Here is a 17,502-nt window from a genome sequence, read left to right as displayed (position 1 = left end):
CTGATACGGACACCACAAAAAAAAATGTGATGCAATGTGGTGTCCACCACAATCCAATTGTGTAACTGTCCACTTTAACTGTAACTAAAGTGCAGCAAAAAATGTGTATATGTAATTTAATTGGCGTATAAGGAAGTCATCTGTTGTCCACATCAGATTTTTTATGTATTGATAGATTTTTAAGTATGTTAAATTTTGTGCTAAATAACTTTTTGTTTAATTTATGAGTTGTGAATTGCATAAGCAATTAAAATTTATTCCTTTTGACAGACTGCAGCATCACGTGTACGTAACTAATGATTTTATTCTTACAGCACAAAGAGTAAGCAGATTCATGTACAAGGAATTATTGTAATCGCGAAAAATTTCGGTTTTCATATTTCAACGGACATATCTATTTTGATCATGTCTGAATCCATCTTGACTAGTTTCGGCGTGACGTCTGTACGTACGTACTACGTATCTTGCATAACTCAAAAACGATTAGCCGTAAAATGTTGAAATTTTGGATTTAAGATTGTTGCAACATCTAGTTGTGCACCTCCCATTTTGAGTGCAATCGACTAAACCAAATGTCCAAAAAAAGCCCAAAATTCAAATAAAAAAATTGGATTTTTTCTTAACTGCAGTTATAAGCCCTCATTGAGAGCTTTTCAATGATGTATCATTAATGGTACTTATTTTAATTGGTTCCAGAGTTATAGCAAAATAACATTTAATTAATGAAATATTTGGATCTTAGGGGAAGGCAGATCAGTTCGAATCAGACTTCATCTCCTTTTTTTTAATTTAAATATATTGATTTATTAATAATTATTAACCTCTGATCGTAAAAAAACCTTTAACAATAAATAATAATTAAATAACAATACAAATATATATATATATGAAAAATATAAGAAGAAATTAATGAAATAAAATTTTTTGTACTTTTCACTTTAAAAAAAATGTGTATATGTAATTTAATAGGCGAACAAGGAAGTCATGTGGCGTCCACATCATAGATAAGTAACGTCCTAACGTGACGTTGGTTTTTAAGTAGTACATTTTCGAAGTACAAAGTCATCAAAAAACATCGATGTTATCATCTATCGATATATATGTATCGAGATGTTATTTCACAACATTCTTATCGTTATTTGTATGAAGTTACTCAACCTCGTTGATACAATGTATTTATCACTGAACCTTGTTTCTGTAAATATAAAACGTGATAGGAGGATATTGTTCTGCCATTAGATTGTTAACTAAAAGTACTATCCACTTGTAGGTTATTTCCATGCCAAATTTCACCTATTGGGTGTTAAATTATTGGGATTTTTGTTTATCGCAGTCATAAAGTGTTTCTCAGGTATGAATAATGAAGTTATAAATTACGAATGTTTTGTAAGATTAGGACTGTGGAATTTTTTTGAAATTTTACTAAAAGGAAATCATTTGCAATCTGTTGACAAAAGTAAACTTGCTAGTTTTATTTGGGAAGTTTCTTCCGGCTCTCATTTTAGTAGGTAAGTCAATAAATATGTACCTTTCAGTTTATTTTAATACCTTAAGTTATCTTATAATTATATATCATTTCTGTATGCCAAGTGAACTGTATTTTTATTGGAAAATTTCTAATCTGTAGATTAGTAACATTGTATATATAATGTCATTTATTAGATAAGCTTAATATTTTTCAGTCTTGTCTTGAATAAAAAGGTTTTTAATTATCTGATGCAATTTTGACAGACTTAAAAGAAAAAAAACATTAACATAACCTTGTAAACATTATTCAAACTTGAATAATGTTTTCTTGCCTTAAAATTAATTGCCTTAGCTTATTTAATCGGATTGAACCGCTAAGGTATTACATTACACTGGTGCATAATTTATATATCATAATTTCTCTACAGCAAAAATTTATAAATTATTACAGAAATAAAGAAACGAATTCTTACACTAATTTACTTATCAAATAAAATCAGAAAAATCAAACGGAACAAATTAAAAATTTAAACCCAAATAAAATATATTGAGGTGTTATTAAAATTTCTGAAAATTAGAGTAATTTACTTCTCCATAAAAATATGTATTAATCATCCAATTCAATTAAAAAACTCATTTTTTTAGAAACAGGTGTATGTACCAGTTGCCATACCAAAATTGTAGATGTAGTTACTAGATGTTTCATTCCTGAAAATTACATAAGAGTATTAACCATCCCATATCAAGCTAACTGGGGAAAGTGATGGGATAGTTTCCTTCTTCACTAAGCAAAATATACTGGTGGATATTGGAGATCTAACTCCAAAGAAATTCAAGTTTTTTTCAGCCCCACAAGTAAAATTCTCGCCTTTGCATCAATGGTTGATAAACTATTTTTTACTTTCAGATAAAATAACTTTCTGAGTAGTACTACTGTACATACCCTTAGATCTTTACACAGAGAGTAAAGGCAGTTACTTTCATACGGATTTGAATGCTAGATTATGGATACCGGTGTTCTTTGGTGGTTGGGTTTCAATTAACCACACATCTCAGGAATGGTTGACCTGAGACTGTACAAGATTCCAATTCATTTACATTCATACATATCATTCTCATTCATCCTCTGAAGTAATACCAAGCGCTGGTTCCAGAGGCTAAACAGAAAAAGAAAGAGAAGATCCTTAAATTTGTCAGAGTTCTGAGAAAGGCAGTCTTATAGCACAAACTGGAATTTAAATTATAAAAAAAATTAACAAACTCTCAAATTAACACAGTTAATTTACATTTGAAAGTTAGTTATTTATTATTTTTAGCAATTTTAGAGTGGCATAATTCATTGCACTGTTAATTGAGTAAAACAAATTACTAATATATTCCTTTCTGTGAAAAACAATATTTTGTATATTTATCTACATCCAGTAGAAGAATATTAAAAAACATTATTTAGATATTTACTGTTTATTTAATGCTCAGACATCTGATAAATCATTAATCTGTCAGTTTCCTAGTTCAACTATTTTATGCAAATTACCATATTTAGAGGCCTCTAAACAAAGTAAGGATATGAGCCTTTACATCTCAGGTTTTATCAGGAAGTAGTCTCATTCATACTTGTACAAAGCCTCAAACCAAAAAAGTTGAGAATTGTGTTTTTATAATTTAAAATAACTCAAAGAAGTGTAAAATTGGCTGATACACCTACATAAAATGGTGACTCGGAAAAAATGAAACGTCCTAAACATAAAATAATCCCTGCTTTCAACTGTAAATGTGACAAGACCCTGAAACAAAAATAAATAATTTTTATAAAGAATATTTTTTTAATTTTATATTGCTTGATTTGTTTGGATTGACCCAAAATAATAAAAAATAGTCCAAAGTTATTAATGAAAAATTTTAAAAATTAGACAAGTTATAACTAAATTAATAATAATAATAATCTTATTACATCCAAGAAATTTGAATTTGCATGAATAAATTATCAGATTCGTCATATGTCCTTCGAATAACTTGTTTACCAATTTGAAAAAATTCAAAATCTTGTCTTTATTTAGCCTTGATGTCTAGCCATTATAGAGAATCCCTGCCTCATGAAGTATGAGATATTCCTCACTTTTCTTAATATTAGTTTATTTTTTATTAACATCCTGTCTATTTTATTATCATTGAATTTTTGTTAATAAAATTGTTTCTTGCCTTGTTACTTAAGTCACTATAAAAGAGTAAGACATAAATGTGTCAACTTACACAGAACTCATAAACGTGTTTTTAAATTTATAATTAAAGATGCAGCAAGATTGAAGATATGTACACTTATAATATGAACATGTACTTTGTAAAGAAAAGAATCCCAATAAATACTTTTAAGTTGTAGAACTATCAACTAAGATCAGTTTTTAGAATTACTGAGGTGCATAAAGATTCATTTTTAAAAAACTTCCACAGTTTATATAATGTACAATCCAACAAGTTTATTCAGTTTAAACACATTGTATTTAATTGGATGGCTGTACATGTAGTGTGAAAGTTTATATCATTATTTAAATTTATTTATTAATTCATCTGATTTTGTGTTATATATTTTACAGAAATGACAAATCTGTTATTGAAAAAGATTGGCAACAGTGTTGGTTGGCGGTTCATGCATTTACTTGTCTTTACAAAAATGTTGATTATTCAGATTGTGAATTTCTCTCTTCTGATACATTGGAAGAGAACATTAATTTATTACAGAAAGAATTGCATTTTAAGAGTTTGGCAGATTCATTAGAGAGTTTAAATTCAGATGTAAAAAAGGTAACAAAGCTACATACTTATGCATGTATATATATATATATATATATATATATATAAAATTAATAATTATTATATTATAATAATTATTACATTAATAATTAAAATGAGGTTTAAATTAAATGAGATTTTTCAGATGATTTTTAACTTAACATCAGAACTTGTTTCACAATAGCTTTCACATGATATTTGTTCACATCACTTGTTTATAAAATAGATTATTTAATGTTTTTTGTATAACCAGTGTTTACAAAAGTAAATAATTTTGTTACATAACAAAATCTGTATTTTTTTTTTTTTTTGCTGGTATTCAAAACAAAATGAATGTAGTTTTGTAATTTTACTTAGTTGTAAGTTTAACATTTTTTAAATGAAAAATTAAGTCTGAATTGTCTCTATCTATTCTGTGCAGGAAGTCTTTAGATAGCATCTTCGTATGGCAGCCTCTGACATGCATCACGTCGTTGTTAAGCTTGCCATGGATGGTTTGGACTTGGTTGTTGTTAGTTCGTACTTTCAGTATAGGGTTCCCACTGCACAGCATTTGGAAAAATGGGATAGGATTGTTAGGTTCGTAGTGGGTCGTCCTATTCTTACAGGAGTTGATGCAAATGCCAAATCGCTTCTTTGGCACAGTGGGATCATGGATAATGGCGGCAAATTGATCACACGTTTCATCGCACAACATCATTTTGATGTTTTTAATGTAGCCGACGAATTGGTTACCTTCGCCAGTTTGCGGAGGGCTTTCCATGGTACCGACATTGATGTTACTATTGGCAAGGATATCCCTGGTAGGATTCTTAATTGATTGGTAGTTGATGATTGCGAAAGTGACCACCAGCTAATAGTTTCTGATTTGGTAGTTGGGCTGCACGATGTCTTTAGGGGTGACATTCCGGTTCAACAAGGGTGCTTCCTGCACAGGCTTGCAGATTGGGCTAGGTTTTCAAATATTCTTGTGGTCAGGCTTAGAGTTTTTGCTCGAAGTCTGAACGAGTTCCCTTTAGATGACCTAGCAGAGAATTTTTCTTCTGCGGTAGTTTTTTCCACTGAGCAAGCGATTCCCAGAAGCATGGGCTGGGAGAGAGTAGCTAGATGGTGGGCTCGGGACTTAACCGCAATGAAGCAGACTGTGGGCTGGCTCAGGAGTGCTGCACAGTATGAGGTGATCCTCATCGGCCTGCAGTTTTGATTACGAATTATCTTCGGAAGAGAACCGAGTATTTTCACAAGGTTAGCTCTTCTAAATGTGATTCCTGGCGCTCTTTTGTGCAAGAGCAGGTAAATATCGATGGGGTGTTGTCTGTAGAGTACTTGGTCATAAGCGGAAAAAAGACATTCTTCTGTTGGCTCTCTCGACCCAAGATGGAGTTGTTATAGTTAAAGATCATGTCCTCACTCTTCTGATGAACAATCTGCTTCCAGATGATACCGAGGTTCGTGAAACCTCATATCATCGACATGTTTGCAGGGAAGTTGTAGGTTTTCGCTCTGAGAATTTGTCTTCTGAAATTACTGAGGCGGAAGTGTGCCAAGTAATTTGTAGCCTGGTTAGGAATAAAGCCCCTAAATATGATGGTATCACAGTGGAGTTCCTTGTTCGCACATTGCCGGTGATTCATGGTCCTTTGACTAGGGTTTTTAATAAGATGCTCTTTGCTGGGTATTTCCCAGCATGTTGGAAACACGGTGTGTTGAAATTGCTCTTCAAAGGTGACGACGACAAGGATACCACTGTAAGTTCTCTTACTATCCTCTGATGCTCTTGCCTGTAATATGTAAGATTTTTGAGAAGGTCTTGTACCTACACATTAATTGTAGGTTAACTTCTAACCATATGCTGACGGATGACCAGTATGGTTTTGCCCTGGCAAGGGCACTGAGACGCAGTTCTTAGGGTAATACACTAATGCACGCATGGTATTTTTCCAAATGTGAGGGAGCTGTGAGCAATTAGTTGGGTTTTCCCCAATCGGTATATAACTCAATTCCTTTCAGGACATGGTGCCTTTAGGAATAGTTTGGCTAGGTTTGGTTTGGTTGACACCGGATTGTAGGGTCGATGATATTGTTGACCATTACCTGTATATCTGTCCCCAGTACGAAGCTGAACGTAACAGAGTTGTTAGGGAACTTGAGAGAGTGGATTCCTACTTTGACCTGCGAGTCAACTTGAAGACTTGCAGAGATTTGACAATTGTGGCAGGCTTCCTCGCCCTGAACAGGACGGCCAAGGAAGTTTAGTAGAGTAGCACCCTTGGCAGTTGATTGGCCAAAGGTAGGTGCACTGGAAGTGAGCCACGATTAGTTAGAATTGTGGTGATTATTTAATTGTATAGCTGTCGGCAGAATGGTAACTGCACTGCCGAGGGCATGGGTCACCATGCAGCCATGAGGTGTAGCGGCGTTTTGATTTGGGCAGTTTTGAATGAGCACATGACACTGTCGGCGGAATGATGACTGCACTGTTGAGGGCATGGATCCCATGCAGCCGTGAGGTGTAGTGGCATCTCGACAATTGTTGAAAGCATGTAAATGTCATGCGGGACTCTGTGATGGAACTGAGTGGAAGTAGGAGATCTGTCTGCCTCTTAGTAGACCAGACCAGAGTCCATAATTAACCAAGTCTGCGGTATGAACTGAAGCTGAGCTCATTAAGGGAATTAGGGCTAAATTTTGTTGTTGCGAACAACACTTTTTGGTAATATGTTGTTATTAAATTGCTTCAAAATCGAAACATGTACTAGAAATTGGCTCAGTATAAGTAGAACTAGGCGCAGGATTCATGCTCCCGCGGACTCGATTAGCTAGTTCAGAGGAAACAATGTAGGACATTCAAGATATCCGGACGAGTCCTAGCGAAGGCAAAAGCTTAGTTCAAAAATCACCGATGCATATGTCTACCGAGGCATTTACATCGGTGGCATCCCAATGTCCCAATGAGACCTGGCTGTTGTGAGGTGTAAAAAATTAGAGGGAGAAAGACAACTCCCGTTAAAGCCCATCAGGGCTAGAACGGGGAGGGGGGCGACCAGAAGCGTCACAAGACGGGTGTCTTCCTCTATGGGGTTGGGATGACTATCCATTATTACTTCTCGGCTTCTTGTCTAAGATCAAAGTGTCTCTATCCATTTCAGTGTTATCAGTATTATGTGTTTCTGTATCTCATTCTTAAAGTTTTGAAATAGATGAATTTTTGTAAATGTAATTCGCTTTATGAAATGAGTGGAAAATGCTTAATTTAATGTTAAATTAAAAAAGTTATAGTTAGTTTGAAGTGTATTAAAAGTTAATGAGAAATTCTTTTTATTTTCAATGAATGAACATGTTCATTGCAGTCAAAACATTCTTACTATACATTGGTGTAAATATTAATTGGTCAAGTGTGTTTTATATGCAATAGTTTGTTTAATTTTTAGCCGGCCTCCATGGCGTGAGTGGTCATGTTTCAGCCTTTCATCTGGAGGTCCCAGGTTCAAATCCCAGTCAGGCATGGCATTTTCACACACACTACAAATTATTCATCTCATCCTCTGAAACAATACCTAACGGTGGTCCCAAAAGTTAAACAAAAAAAAAGTTTGTTTAATTTATAAAAATTTTAATATATTATTTAGAAATATGTAAATATTTTGTTTACTCAGCTTTATTTTGATTGTGATGAATCTTCTGCAAGAATATATGTTTATATTTTAGAATGTATATTGCATATCTTGTTTTGAGTTAATTAATACATAAACTAATTTTAGTCTCCTTAGATAGTGGAAATTTTGACTAGTCTGTAACATTGTTCCTAGAGATGATAGGTTAATTAGTTTGAGGTGATGTGAATAAGTGCCCCTACTACAGTTGACCTGCTATAAATTTTAAACTTCTGTGATGATTGTCTTCTTTTTTTGTAATAATGAGATCTAGGTGTAGTTCTTATGGTAAAAGACATGGTGAGCAGGTTGTAGTGGTGTGGTTAACCACTTTCTAAATCATCAACATTAAAACTTATGAGTAAGTATATTGTGAGCATGTCATGGTGTAGGTGCAGCTCATGGTTTATGTGGAAGCCTAGGATGATGACTTTAAATATCAATCTATTTTAATTTTACATTCCTGCTTTAACCATTTGCAGCTCTGTGGTTGGTTTTTTCATGGTCATTTCTTCCTCCAAACTCTTTTTAGTAGTGACGCTGCAACAGACATTTTTCTTCACAAAGAACGTGATTGACATGAAGATTACAGTTTGTAACACGCTCATTCAATTTTGGTTCCAACAAATCAAAAACATCCCCCCCCTGTCATCTGCAAATACAATTGGAATATAACGTTAAAAATGATTTTTCCTTTTTTGGTTAAATGTCATGAAGGAGTGGAAATCTACTTTCACATATCTATTGGTGCTAGTAATTCCTTCTTACCCATATCTTCTTTTTCACTGTTCATACATCTAATCCATTTTCATTCTATATATTATTTATAACATCTCAATTTTTGATTTTTCTGAACTTGAACTTCATAATTTATTATCCAAACTTTCATCTTGACTGATATTGGGTGACTTTAATTGCCATCGTGTATTCAGATGTTTAATATCCTATTCTATTCTGGATATATGTTGAGAGAAAAAGATATGATTTCAGGTGTGTCTTCTCAATGATGGGCACATCAATATTTGCTTTTACAGTCCTGATTTTTATTCACATCTTCATAAGCTGATATTTCTGATCTCTACACCTTGAAAAAAATGTTTTAAATCTACTACTAAATACTGAAGCAGTTTGTTGTCAGATTTTCCTGTTATATAAATCTTAATCTTTGGAAAACTGTGTTATCGAACTAATTGTAAATCTATTGTGTGTAAACATTAAGGTCCTAATGTCAAGGGCATAGTTCACTGTTGCTCAGGTCCTAATTTTGGATATCTGATTTCTTAGTGCTTCATTAGTATAATTTTTCCATAAATAAAAGCTTAAAAAAATTTTCAGTGCATTATTTAATTTTTGTTATTCTATTTCATATAATCTTTTCTGTTTTGTAGTTATAATGATTTTAACGTACTTATTATTTTGTTCAATAACTTATGTAATAAAGAATTTTTTTACTGCAAATTTATTTAAGATACAGAATATTTATTGATGTATAGAAGAGTAAATAAATGTATCTTTTATTAAAATAGATGATAGCCTTTTAATGTAGTGATTATAATGATTATAAAACAAATAATTTTAGTTAAATATTGTAGATTTTAATTTGTTTTTTTAAACATTGCTTGGTTTTTTTTACTTTTTAATAGGAGCTGAATTATCTTCACACGAGAGTATGTCATTCAAACTTTGTATGTAGATTAATACCAGGTATATCACAGCAGACTGTTCAGCTCTTAAAAAATTGTTTGATTACTCAGCCTGGTATTGCGCATTCCTTAATAAATTATTTAATATGCTCATCACCATCCTTTGATATTCCTAATAAGCAATTGTTACATATTTATAAAGAATTAGTTGAAGATTATATCCAAAAATTAAAATCACCTGACAATAGTAAGTATCCTTCTGTTTTTAAATATTCCAACAGTCTGTATTATTTTTTTTATTACAACAATTTGGTATCAGAAAGTTCCTGGTCTGCACTTCCAGCAACTGTGTATAACGACAGTCTATATGTCTAGAGGCATAAACTGATGTATATTTCTGTCAGTATTTACACTTTTATAATCTTATATAAAAACCAACCTGCAACGGCTAATAAATTTACATAACATTCTTATTTTAAATTTTGCATAAATATTGGCTGCAGCCAGTTTTACAAATGAAAATGTTTTTAAACAAATTGTTTTGGTCAAACCCAGGATTTAAGAAGTGTGCATATTTCAAGGCTGGTAGAGTGTCGCTTAAAAACAATTACTCAAGACAACCACCACCAGCAAATAACTGGAAAATGTGTTTTTGTTGTTATTTTTGCCCTTTGTTTTGTTTCAGTGTTACGGTGTTGTTATTGTTATGTGTATTATTTTTATGTTTTGTGTTGTGTGTTGAACTCAATTTTACCTTCTATAGGTAGGTAGTTTAGTTCAGTCCTTTCAGTTTTATTTAAGACTCTGTAAGATGTGTTTTGTTTTGAATTCACTAAATAGTAGTACACCAATGAGAATGTCACTCATGACATTCACATCAGTGGCATCCTGGCTGAGGCACACTGGAATATGTCAAAAGTCAGGGTGTCGAAGATGAGCTCCGGTAAAGCCCATAAGGGCTAGAAATGGAGTGGTTGGCGGAGGGTGTATTCCCCTATGAGAGTCAGGATGTATCACAAAATAAATCCTTTAATTGTGATGTTTATCAAGCCTACTAGAGATATGGAACCTGCTAGGAAAGCTTGAACATGCATTTGGCTGCTGTGAAGTTTAACTCTTGGTCATTTTCACTTGGTCATGAAAAGCAGCAGCATGTTGAATGTGTTCATAAGTTTCTAAAGATGACGACTAAAAACATTTTAAATTTAATTTTTGAAATCATTTCATTTTTAAATTGACTGTCGAATCATGGAAAGTCACCATCTCTCACCTCCCTCAAAACAACACAGCTTTTAACAGACAACAGCCATAGTAGTTCTCCTTCACTTATACTCTCTGGATCTAGCCTTCTTGATTTTACAGTGTTCTCTAGAATGAGATTGAAGCTAAAGGTCACTGTTTTGATACCATAGAAGGCATTCAAACAGTATCACAGGCAGTACTGGACAAGCTTCAGGAAAAGGACATTCTTTTTGAGGCATGCAAGAGGCATTGTGGTTGCTTTATAAGTTCCAAAGGGAATTATTTCAAAGGAAATAGTAGAAATTTTAAATTATTTTTAATAAAAGTCTTGTGTATTTTGTTAGACCTGTACTGGGAACTTCTGATACCTCTCATATACTGCTCAACTTTTGCATAGTTTTAGTGGTTTTATTCTAGTAATATCAATTGCCTGGAGAATCTAGTGTATATCAAACCTATATATATATATATATATATATATATATATATATTGTCAGTTGAGACATAGGCAACACTGTTACCTATGACTCAACTAAATTAAGTTATAACAAATATAGTTTATACTTTACAATCTTCATGCATTAATTCACTTACAAAATAGTAGCAGTTATTAATTACTCTTTTATTACTTTTGTGCAGCATATGACAAATTCTCATTATAACTTCTAGTTTGTAGTTAATCATCTACCTACTACTTATATCTCACCAGAAGTACTGCAGCTGTTGAGGTAAGACAGACAATCATCTATCTCATTCACACGCGGGCTGAAAAAAAAGAGTTTGTAATCTCACCATAGTGCATTTCTGTGTGGCAGTACTTGCAGGAACTCTATACCTCATTACTGGAATTACCTTATTAGCATCTGACACCTGTGTAATTGTTGACCAGCACCGTTTGCATTTGGATTCTATTGTTATTGCATGTTTTTAAATATCATTGCAAGAATGTAATTTCTTGAACTAAAACAACACCATTAAATTTCTCATCAAAATTAGAAGTAAAGTTTTGAATGTGTTATTGCAGGTTTATGGAAATAATGCTATAAAGAAAACATTTTAAAAATAGGTAAAACATTTTTCTGGGGGAATAGAATGTGTTACTAATAACAAGAGTAGAGCAGATTTGATAAAAACATAGTGGAAGTTTGTCAAATTGTGCATGAAAATTATAGGCTGACTTAATAGCAGAGCAGAACGAGATTGTTAAAGTAGCAGTCAAAACTTAAAAATATTATTAATAAGAATTAATATTATTTAATAAGAATTAAAAACAGCAACAGTTCACTTAGGAGCAGAAGCAGAAAAAACTTAAAATTTGCCATGATCTTTTGGAGAGGAAAGATGGCATTTTGAACCATATCATTACGATGAGTCATGAGTCTTGGCATTTTTGTCATTCTTCATGACCAAAAGTTTACTATTCCAAACCAAGAGTCGAAACAATGCTCCTAACTTTGTGTTTGTTAATAAACAAGTTTTTTCACTACGAATTCATTATATGGATTAGGTGTACTACATGGAACTGTAAAAGAAATGAAAAAATTAGATTGTAAAGGTACAAAAATTGGATGAAAACGATGAACTTTTACAAGTACCTCGTGGAGCTTGCATCATGATAGTGCACCCACTCACACAGATCTGTCTATGAAAGAGAAAAACAAATCACTGGTGAATCGGGTGAAACACTCACCCTATCCACAAGATCTGGTCTCATGTGACTTCTCTTTTCGTAATGATAAAGGGAAGCACAGTAAGGGGTGCATTTTGATGATCAAGAGCATTAAAATAAAAGCAATTGCAAAGCTTATTTTTAGATTTTATCATTAATTTAGTAGCTTACCAAGAAAATTACTTAGAAGGGAAGTGTAGAATTATTCAGCATTTAATTAGATAGAAATTTTATCGCAATAAGTTTATCAAAACTCTCATTACTCCAACATGTTCATGCACTTTTGAAAACATTGCGTTCTGCGATACATGTATTTGAACATATCTAATATTATGTGTACTTTAGTTTATGAAAATAATTACAGTATACCTTGTTAAATATCAGTATACCATATTTGGCTTTTGTTCCTTTTAGGGGAAAATAATGAAGATTTGCAGTCTACATTGTTATCACTTATAGTACTTTCTGATGGTAAATGGAATATAATTGACACAGAAAAGTATTGTAAAGATTTATCTCTGTTATGTCGTTCAGGACATTTAAAATTATCCAGGTTATTATTAGCTGCAATAGCTCATACTGATTTACAGTTATATATGCATCTCTGTGAAAATGAAGATAATCTACATTGTCGTGATGTTTTATGTATTAAAAAACAAGATAGAATGACTCTGTTAAAAATTCATTCAGAATTATTCAATGAAAATGGAAGTCTCAACATTTCTGAATTATATTTGAGGTTAATTAAAAATAAAACTCATTGGATTGAAGATGTTATTGTAAGTACTTATACATTTTATCGTTTTATTATTTTTTTAAATTATATTAGTGTAATTTGTGCTGTTAGTTATTAGGTACTGCTACTGCTTTCTTAGCTTTTTAATTTTTTACAATTCTAGTAAAGCAGTCAGTTTATCTCTTCATTTCTTTTGAATGAAATAACTTATTTGCTACAGTATCAGGGAAGCCACATACAGCTGGCTAACAGTACATCTTACCGACCATAAACAGATGGTTGAAATTTCATTTTTTGATTATGACATTGGCTTAAATCTAGGTCTTCTCACCAATATACAAGCTGGGTTACTTACAGGCAAGTGTCTTCAATCTGTTGGTCTTCTTTTATTAATGTTCATGCATCGTTATGCTTGTTGCAGATGGTACAACTTTTAATATTCAAAGACGATTATTTATTAAACTAGAAAATAGTTAATAATTAACTACAATTAGGTAATTGTAATTGGCATTACAATTATTTTATTGTTGGATTGTAACTGTTGAAACTTGAAATATGAATGCTTCTCAGATAAATGTAACACTGCTAATTGCATAGATAAAATTCTAAGTAATGACAATGATAGTATTTTTGTTGTTTATAGTATGAAATTTCCTGTCTTACTAGATGACAAACACTTGTGAAAGATCAAATTGGCAAGTATGTGTCAAATACTTTTTAAAGGAGCTCTCTGGGAATTCCCTTTAAGAGATAATGGAATGTATTGACTTTTGATCAGATTTTTGAGTAACACTTTTGTTTATAACCTCAAAATCTCATTTTATGATAATGAATCCTCTTGAAGTTTGAATTAGTTGAACAGCATTTAGTGATCTGTTTTTTGCTTTCCAAAGGTGAAAAAGCAGAGAGTTATTAACTCTCATATGGCCAAACAATTGGTCAAAGGTATATGAGCTGCAAAAATGTTTACGAGTAGAAAAATTGAAAGACTGTATTAAACTTCAGTGACTGACAAGAACAATTTTGGACATCCGATTGAAGTTTCAACTCCAGACCTTGAAACTCACACAGAGTTTCTCATTTAAGATGACGGATGGATATCGGTTGAAATTATAGCTGAAAAATTACAAGTGTTGGTACAGTTCATAATATTATTACCAACAAGCTTAAGTACTATAAAAAAAAATGCAAGATGGGTTCCTAGAGATTGACAAACATAAGGAAACAAGACTTTCTACATGCACAGAGCTGAAACAGTGGTATCAGCAGGAGTTTGATGCATTTTTTGCATATTATTCTAACCTGTGATGAACTGGTAACAAAAAGATAGTCATGGAGTGGAAGTATACGAATTCACCTGTTAAGAAAAAAATTCCAAACCCAACCATCGGCAGGAAAAAATCATGATAAATTTTTAGGTCGAAAAAGGCCCAGTTTTGTTAATTTCTAGAGGATCAGTGAACAATAAACAGCACCTACTACTACTGTAACATGCTTATCAACAAAGAGAAGGCAGGTTTTCAGCCTAAAGGCATCAATCTGCTTCATGATAATGCCCAACCTTGCACATCTCAAGTAACTTGAGAAACCATCAACAAATTGCATTGGGAAGTACTAATTCAACCCTGTACAGTTCTGTCACAGCCCCATTGGATTTTCACATGTTTTGGTCCACTCAAGGAGGCTGAAAGAAAATGGTCCACTCAAAAAAAATGAGCTAAATGGCTTCAACATCAAGACAAAGATTTCTTTGCAGATAAGCTGATTTTAGAGATGGGACAAGTGTATTAATCTTGCATAAATTATGTTGAAAAATGAAAAAAAAATCACATTATTAAATAAACCATTTTAGCTTTAGACCAATTTTGTTTTTAATTACACTGGTCAACAAAAAATAAATAAATTTGGAACTGAGATAAAAGTAGGTGAATTAGAATGTATTTTTTTTGATGAATCTTAAAATGAAATCAGTTTTTCTTTATCACTCTCGGATTTTTAGTTATGACCCTTTAAAATATTGAGAACCTTCATAAATAATAGAATATAAAAATAATAATAATTACAATTAAAATTCCTACCTTTATTTTGCAGACATTTACATTTATCTTAATGCATTTTTTCTTATTTTCCTTTTGTGAAGTCTTCTCTTTTTATCAGCCAGTAGTAGTCACTCATCATAGATTCATTGATAACATTGTTCCATTTTCAGTATATCTTGGTGGAACCTTTCTCCTTTTTTGCCGTTGATGTCACACAAGTTTAAAGGGAAAAAGTCCAGATGAGAATGTAAGAAATAAATTTTCAATGACATTCTGCAGCCTAAATTTTTGTTCACCAAGAGTTCATTATAAGCTGATCATGGTTTTCAACTTTTTTGTTTCCAAAACCAGTAACAACATCTTTGAATGACTTTCATGTTGCTAGTTCTCTAGAATTCAGTTTGCTGTTAAATATATTCTCGCAAATTAATTTTCTTACTTATGGCTCAATGAATATTCCCTCTTTTAATTTAGCTTCACTTAATTGTGAAAAAACCTTAGCTAAATATTAAAAATATTTAGTCATCTCCATCTTTATCTAATGCTTTTACAAAATTCTTCATCAGGCCTGGTTTTACGTGTAGAGGTGGTAAAATAATACGATCTGCTTCAACAAGGGGAATATTGACAGCATTGTCTTTTCCTGGGGTAAACTGATTTCTTTTTGACCAGTCTGTAACTGTGTAGTGTTTATCTGTAGCTTGACTATCCCACAAACACATATATTTTGTAAAGCCACTCTGAAGACTGAGAAGAAGCATTGCTGACACTTTCAGGTCAGCAATGATTCGCCATGAGTGTTCATCATACTTAATAGCTTTTAAAATTTTTGACGTACTTTCTTATGTTTCTTTCATTCCTACAACATGTTCCACTGATATAGAACATTTTTTGAGTTATACAACAACACTGCCTTTAAGCTTTTTTTTTGGTGAATATATAAGTAAACACCAATCATGAATAACATATCCAATGTCCAGTTTAGACATTAGCCCCCTAACATCATGACAGCAACAAATTAAACCATCTCTTTTAAAGTATTTCAGTAAATTTTCATTTTGATTTCTGTATACTGAAATTTAGTACCCATGTTTAATAAATTCCATTTTTTTAGACGTGAACCTTAGAGTTCCACATGTTGTTTTGATAAATACAAGTCGCGAATTAGGTCGTCAGTTCTGCTTGTTTGATGAGGTGAGGTTCAGTTTTTGATTCTTCTGGAATGTAATTAATATCTATCGAAATTGAGGATTTATCAGTTGAGCCTTCTGGGAATCAGAAATTTCTTTCCAAGAAGTTGGAGCAATTGGAATTGATAAATCAACACCATGAAGTAGTGATCTCATAGCTAAACGAACATTAGGATATGCAATACTGCTTTTATTGTTTGAATTGAAACCAGTAACATTTGTTAAGCAAAAATAGCAATCATCATAATGGTTAGTGGGCTCTCGCCAAATCATAGGTATGCCAAAAGGCAAATGCTCTTTTTTCCCTTTTAACCACTAGGTTAGTTTAACGTAGCACTTGATGCTTGCTACATGTGGGCTCTCCTAGGGAACAGTCAAAATAATGTTTGTAAGCAGTTTTCAGCAGATTTGTTATTGGTTTTCGTTGACTTTTCGTGGTGAATTTTCCGCAAGCGTAACAAAAAATATTTGGAGAATTTTTAAAAGCCCAATTTTTATTCATTGTAAATTTCAAAATGTTTTAATGAATGAAAGTAAACTGAGATATTACATAAATACTTACTTAATTATAAAAACAATTAATTTTTAATTTGTAAATACTTAACTGCTTAAAATACATAACATTGTTTCACCATGTAGTGCAAAAAACACACACACACACACACAAAACTTAAGAAATCTTTATGTTCAATAAAATAATCACAGTTGTGTCATAAAAATCGTTCACTAAATTTGTGGCATCACTTATGAAACAATCTTTATATGTGTTTGATAAAACCACTACCACAACTAAAGAACACAGAAAGTCATACCAAGAGCTGAACTCATACTGAAGAAAATTGTTGAATATTGAATTGTTGAAAATTGAAGAAAATTGTTGAATATACATGTCTGGCTTGATGTTAGATGACATCATTTGACTATTATGTATTGAATGTAGTTCTGCAGAATGCATCACAATATAAATCAGATGTGAATAAGCAAACAAACAAAACTACTAACTTATTTGTGTTGTTTGTTCCACAAATGACAGAACACATAAATTTAAGGGGTTATGTGATGGGTTGTTTCGAGAT

General features: G+C 32.2%; 1 protein-coding gene across 1 annotated transcript in view; it reads left to right on the top strand.

Moving 5' to 3' along the window:
• The first annotated feature begins 1,150 nt into the window (after positions 1–1,150).
• The window catches only part of Sptz (zinc finger FYVE-type containing 26 spastizin), a 170,799-nt gene continuing 154,447 nt past the window's right edge, over positions 1,151–17,502 (top strand). Inside the window, exons 1-4 of the mRNA XM_075366816.1 lie at positions 1,151–1,508; positions 4,059–4,266; positions 9,551–9,797; positions 12,876–13,240. Coding sequence (XP_075222931.1) covers positions 1,354–1,508; positions 4,059–4,266; positions 9,551–9,797; positions 12,876–13,240 — 975 coding nt within the window. The 5' untranslated portion in view covers positions 1,151–1,353. The remainder of the gene's footprint in view (positions 1,509–4,058; positions 4,267–9,550; positions 9,798–12,875; positions 13,241–17,502) is intronic.

This window comes from Lycorma delicatula, chromosome 5 (genome assembly GCF_047948215.1).
Source record: "Lycorma delicatula isolate Av1 chromosome 5, ASM4794821v1, whole genome shotgun sequence".
Classification (NCBI taxonomy): Eukaryota; Metazoa; Arthropoda; class Insecta; order Hemiptera; family Fulgoridae; genus Lycorma; species Lycorma delicatula.
The sequence above is the reverse complement of the archived record's forward strand: the minus strand, read 5'-3'. Positions and strand labels throughout refer to the sequence as shown.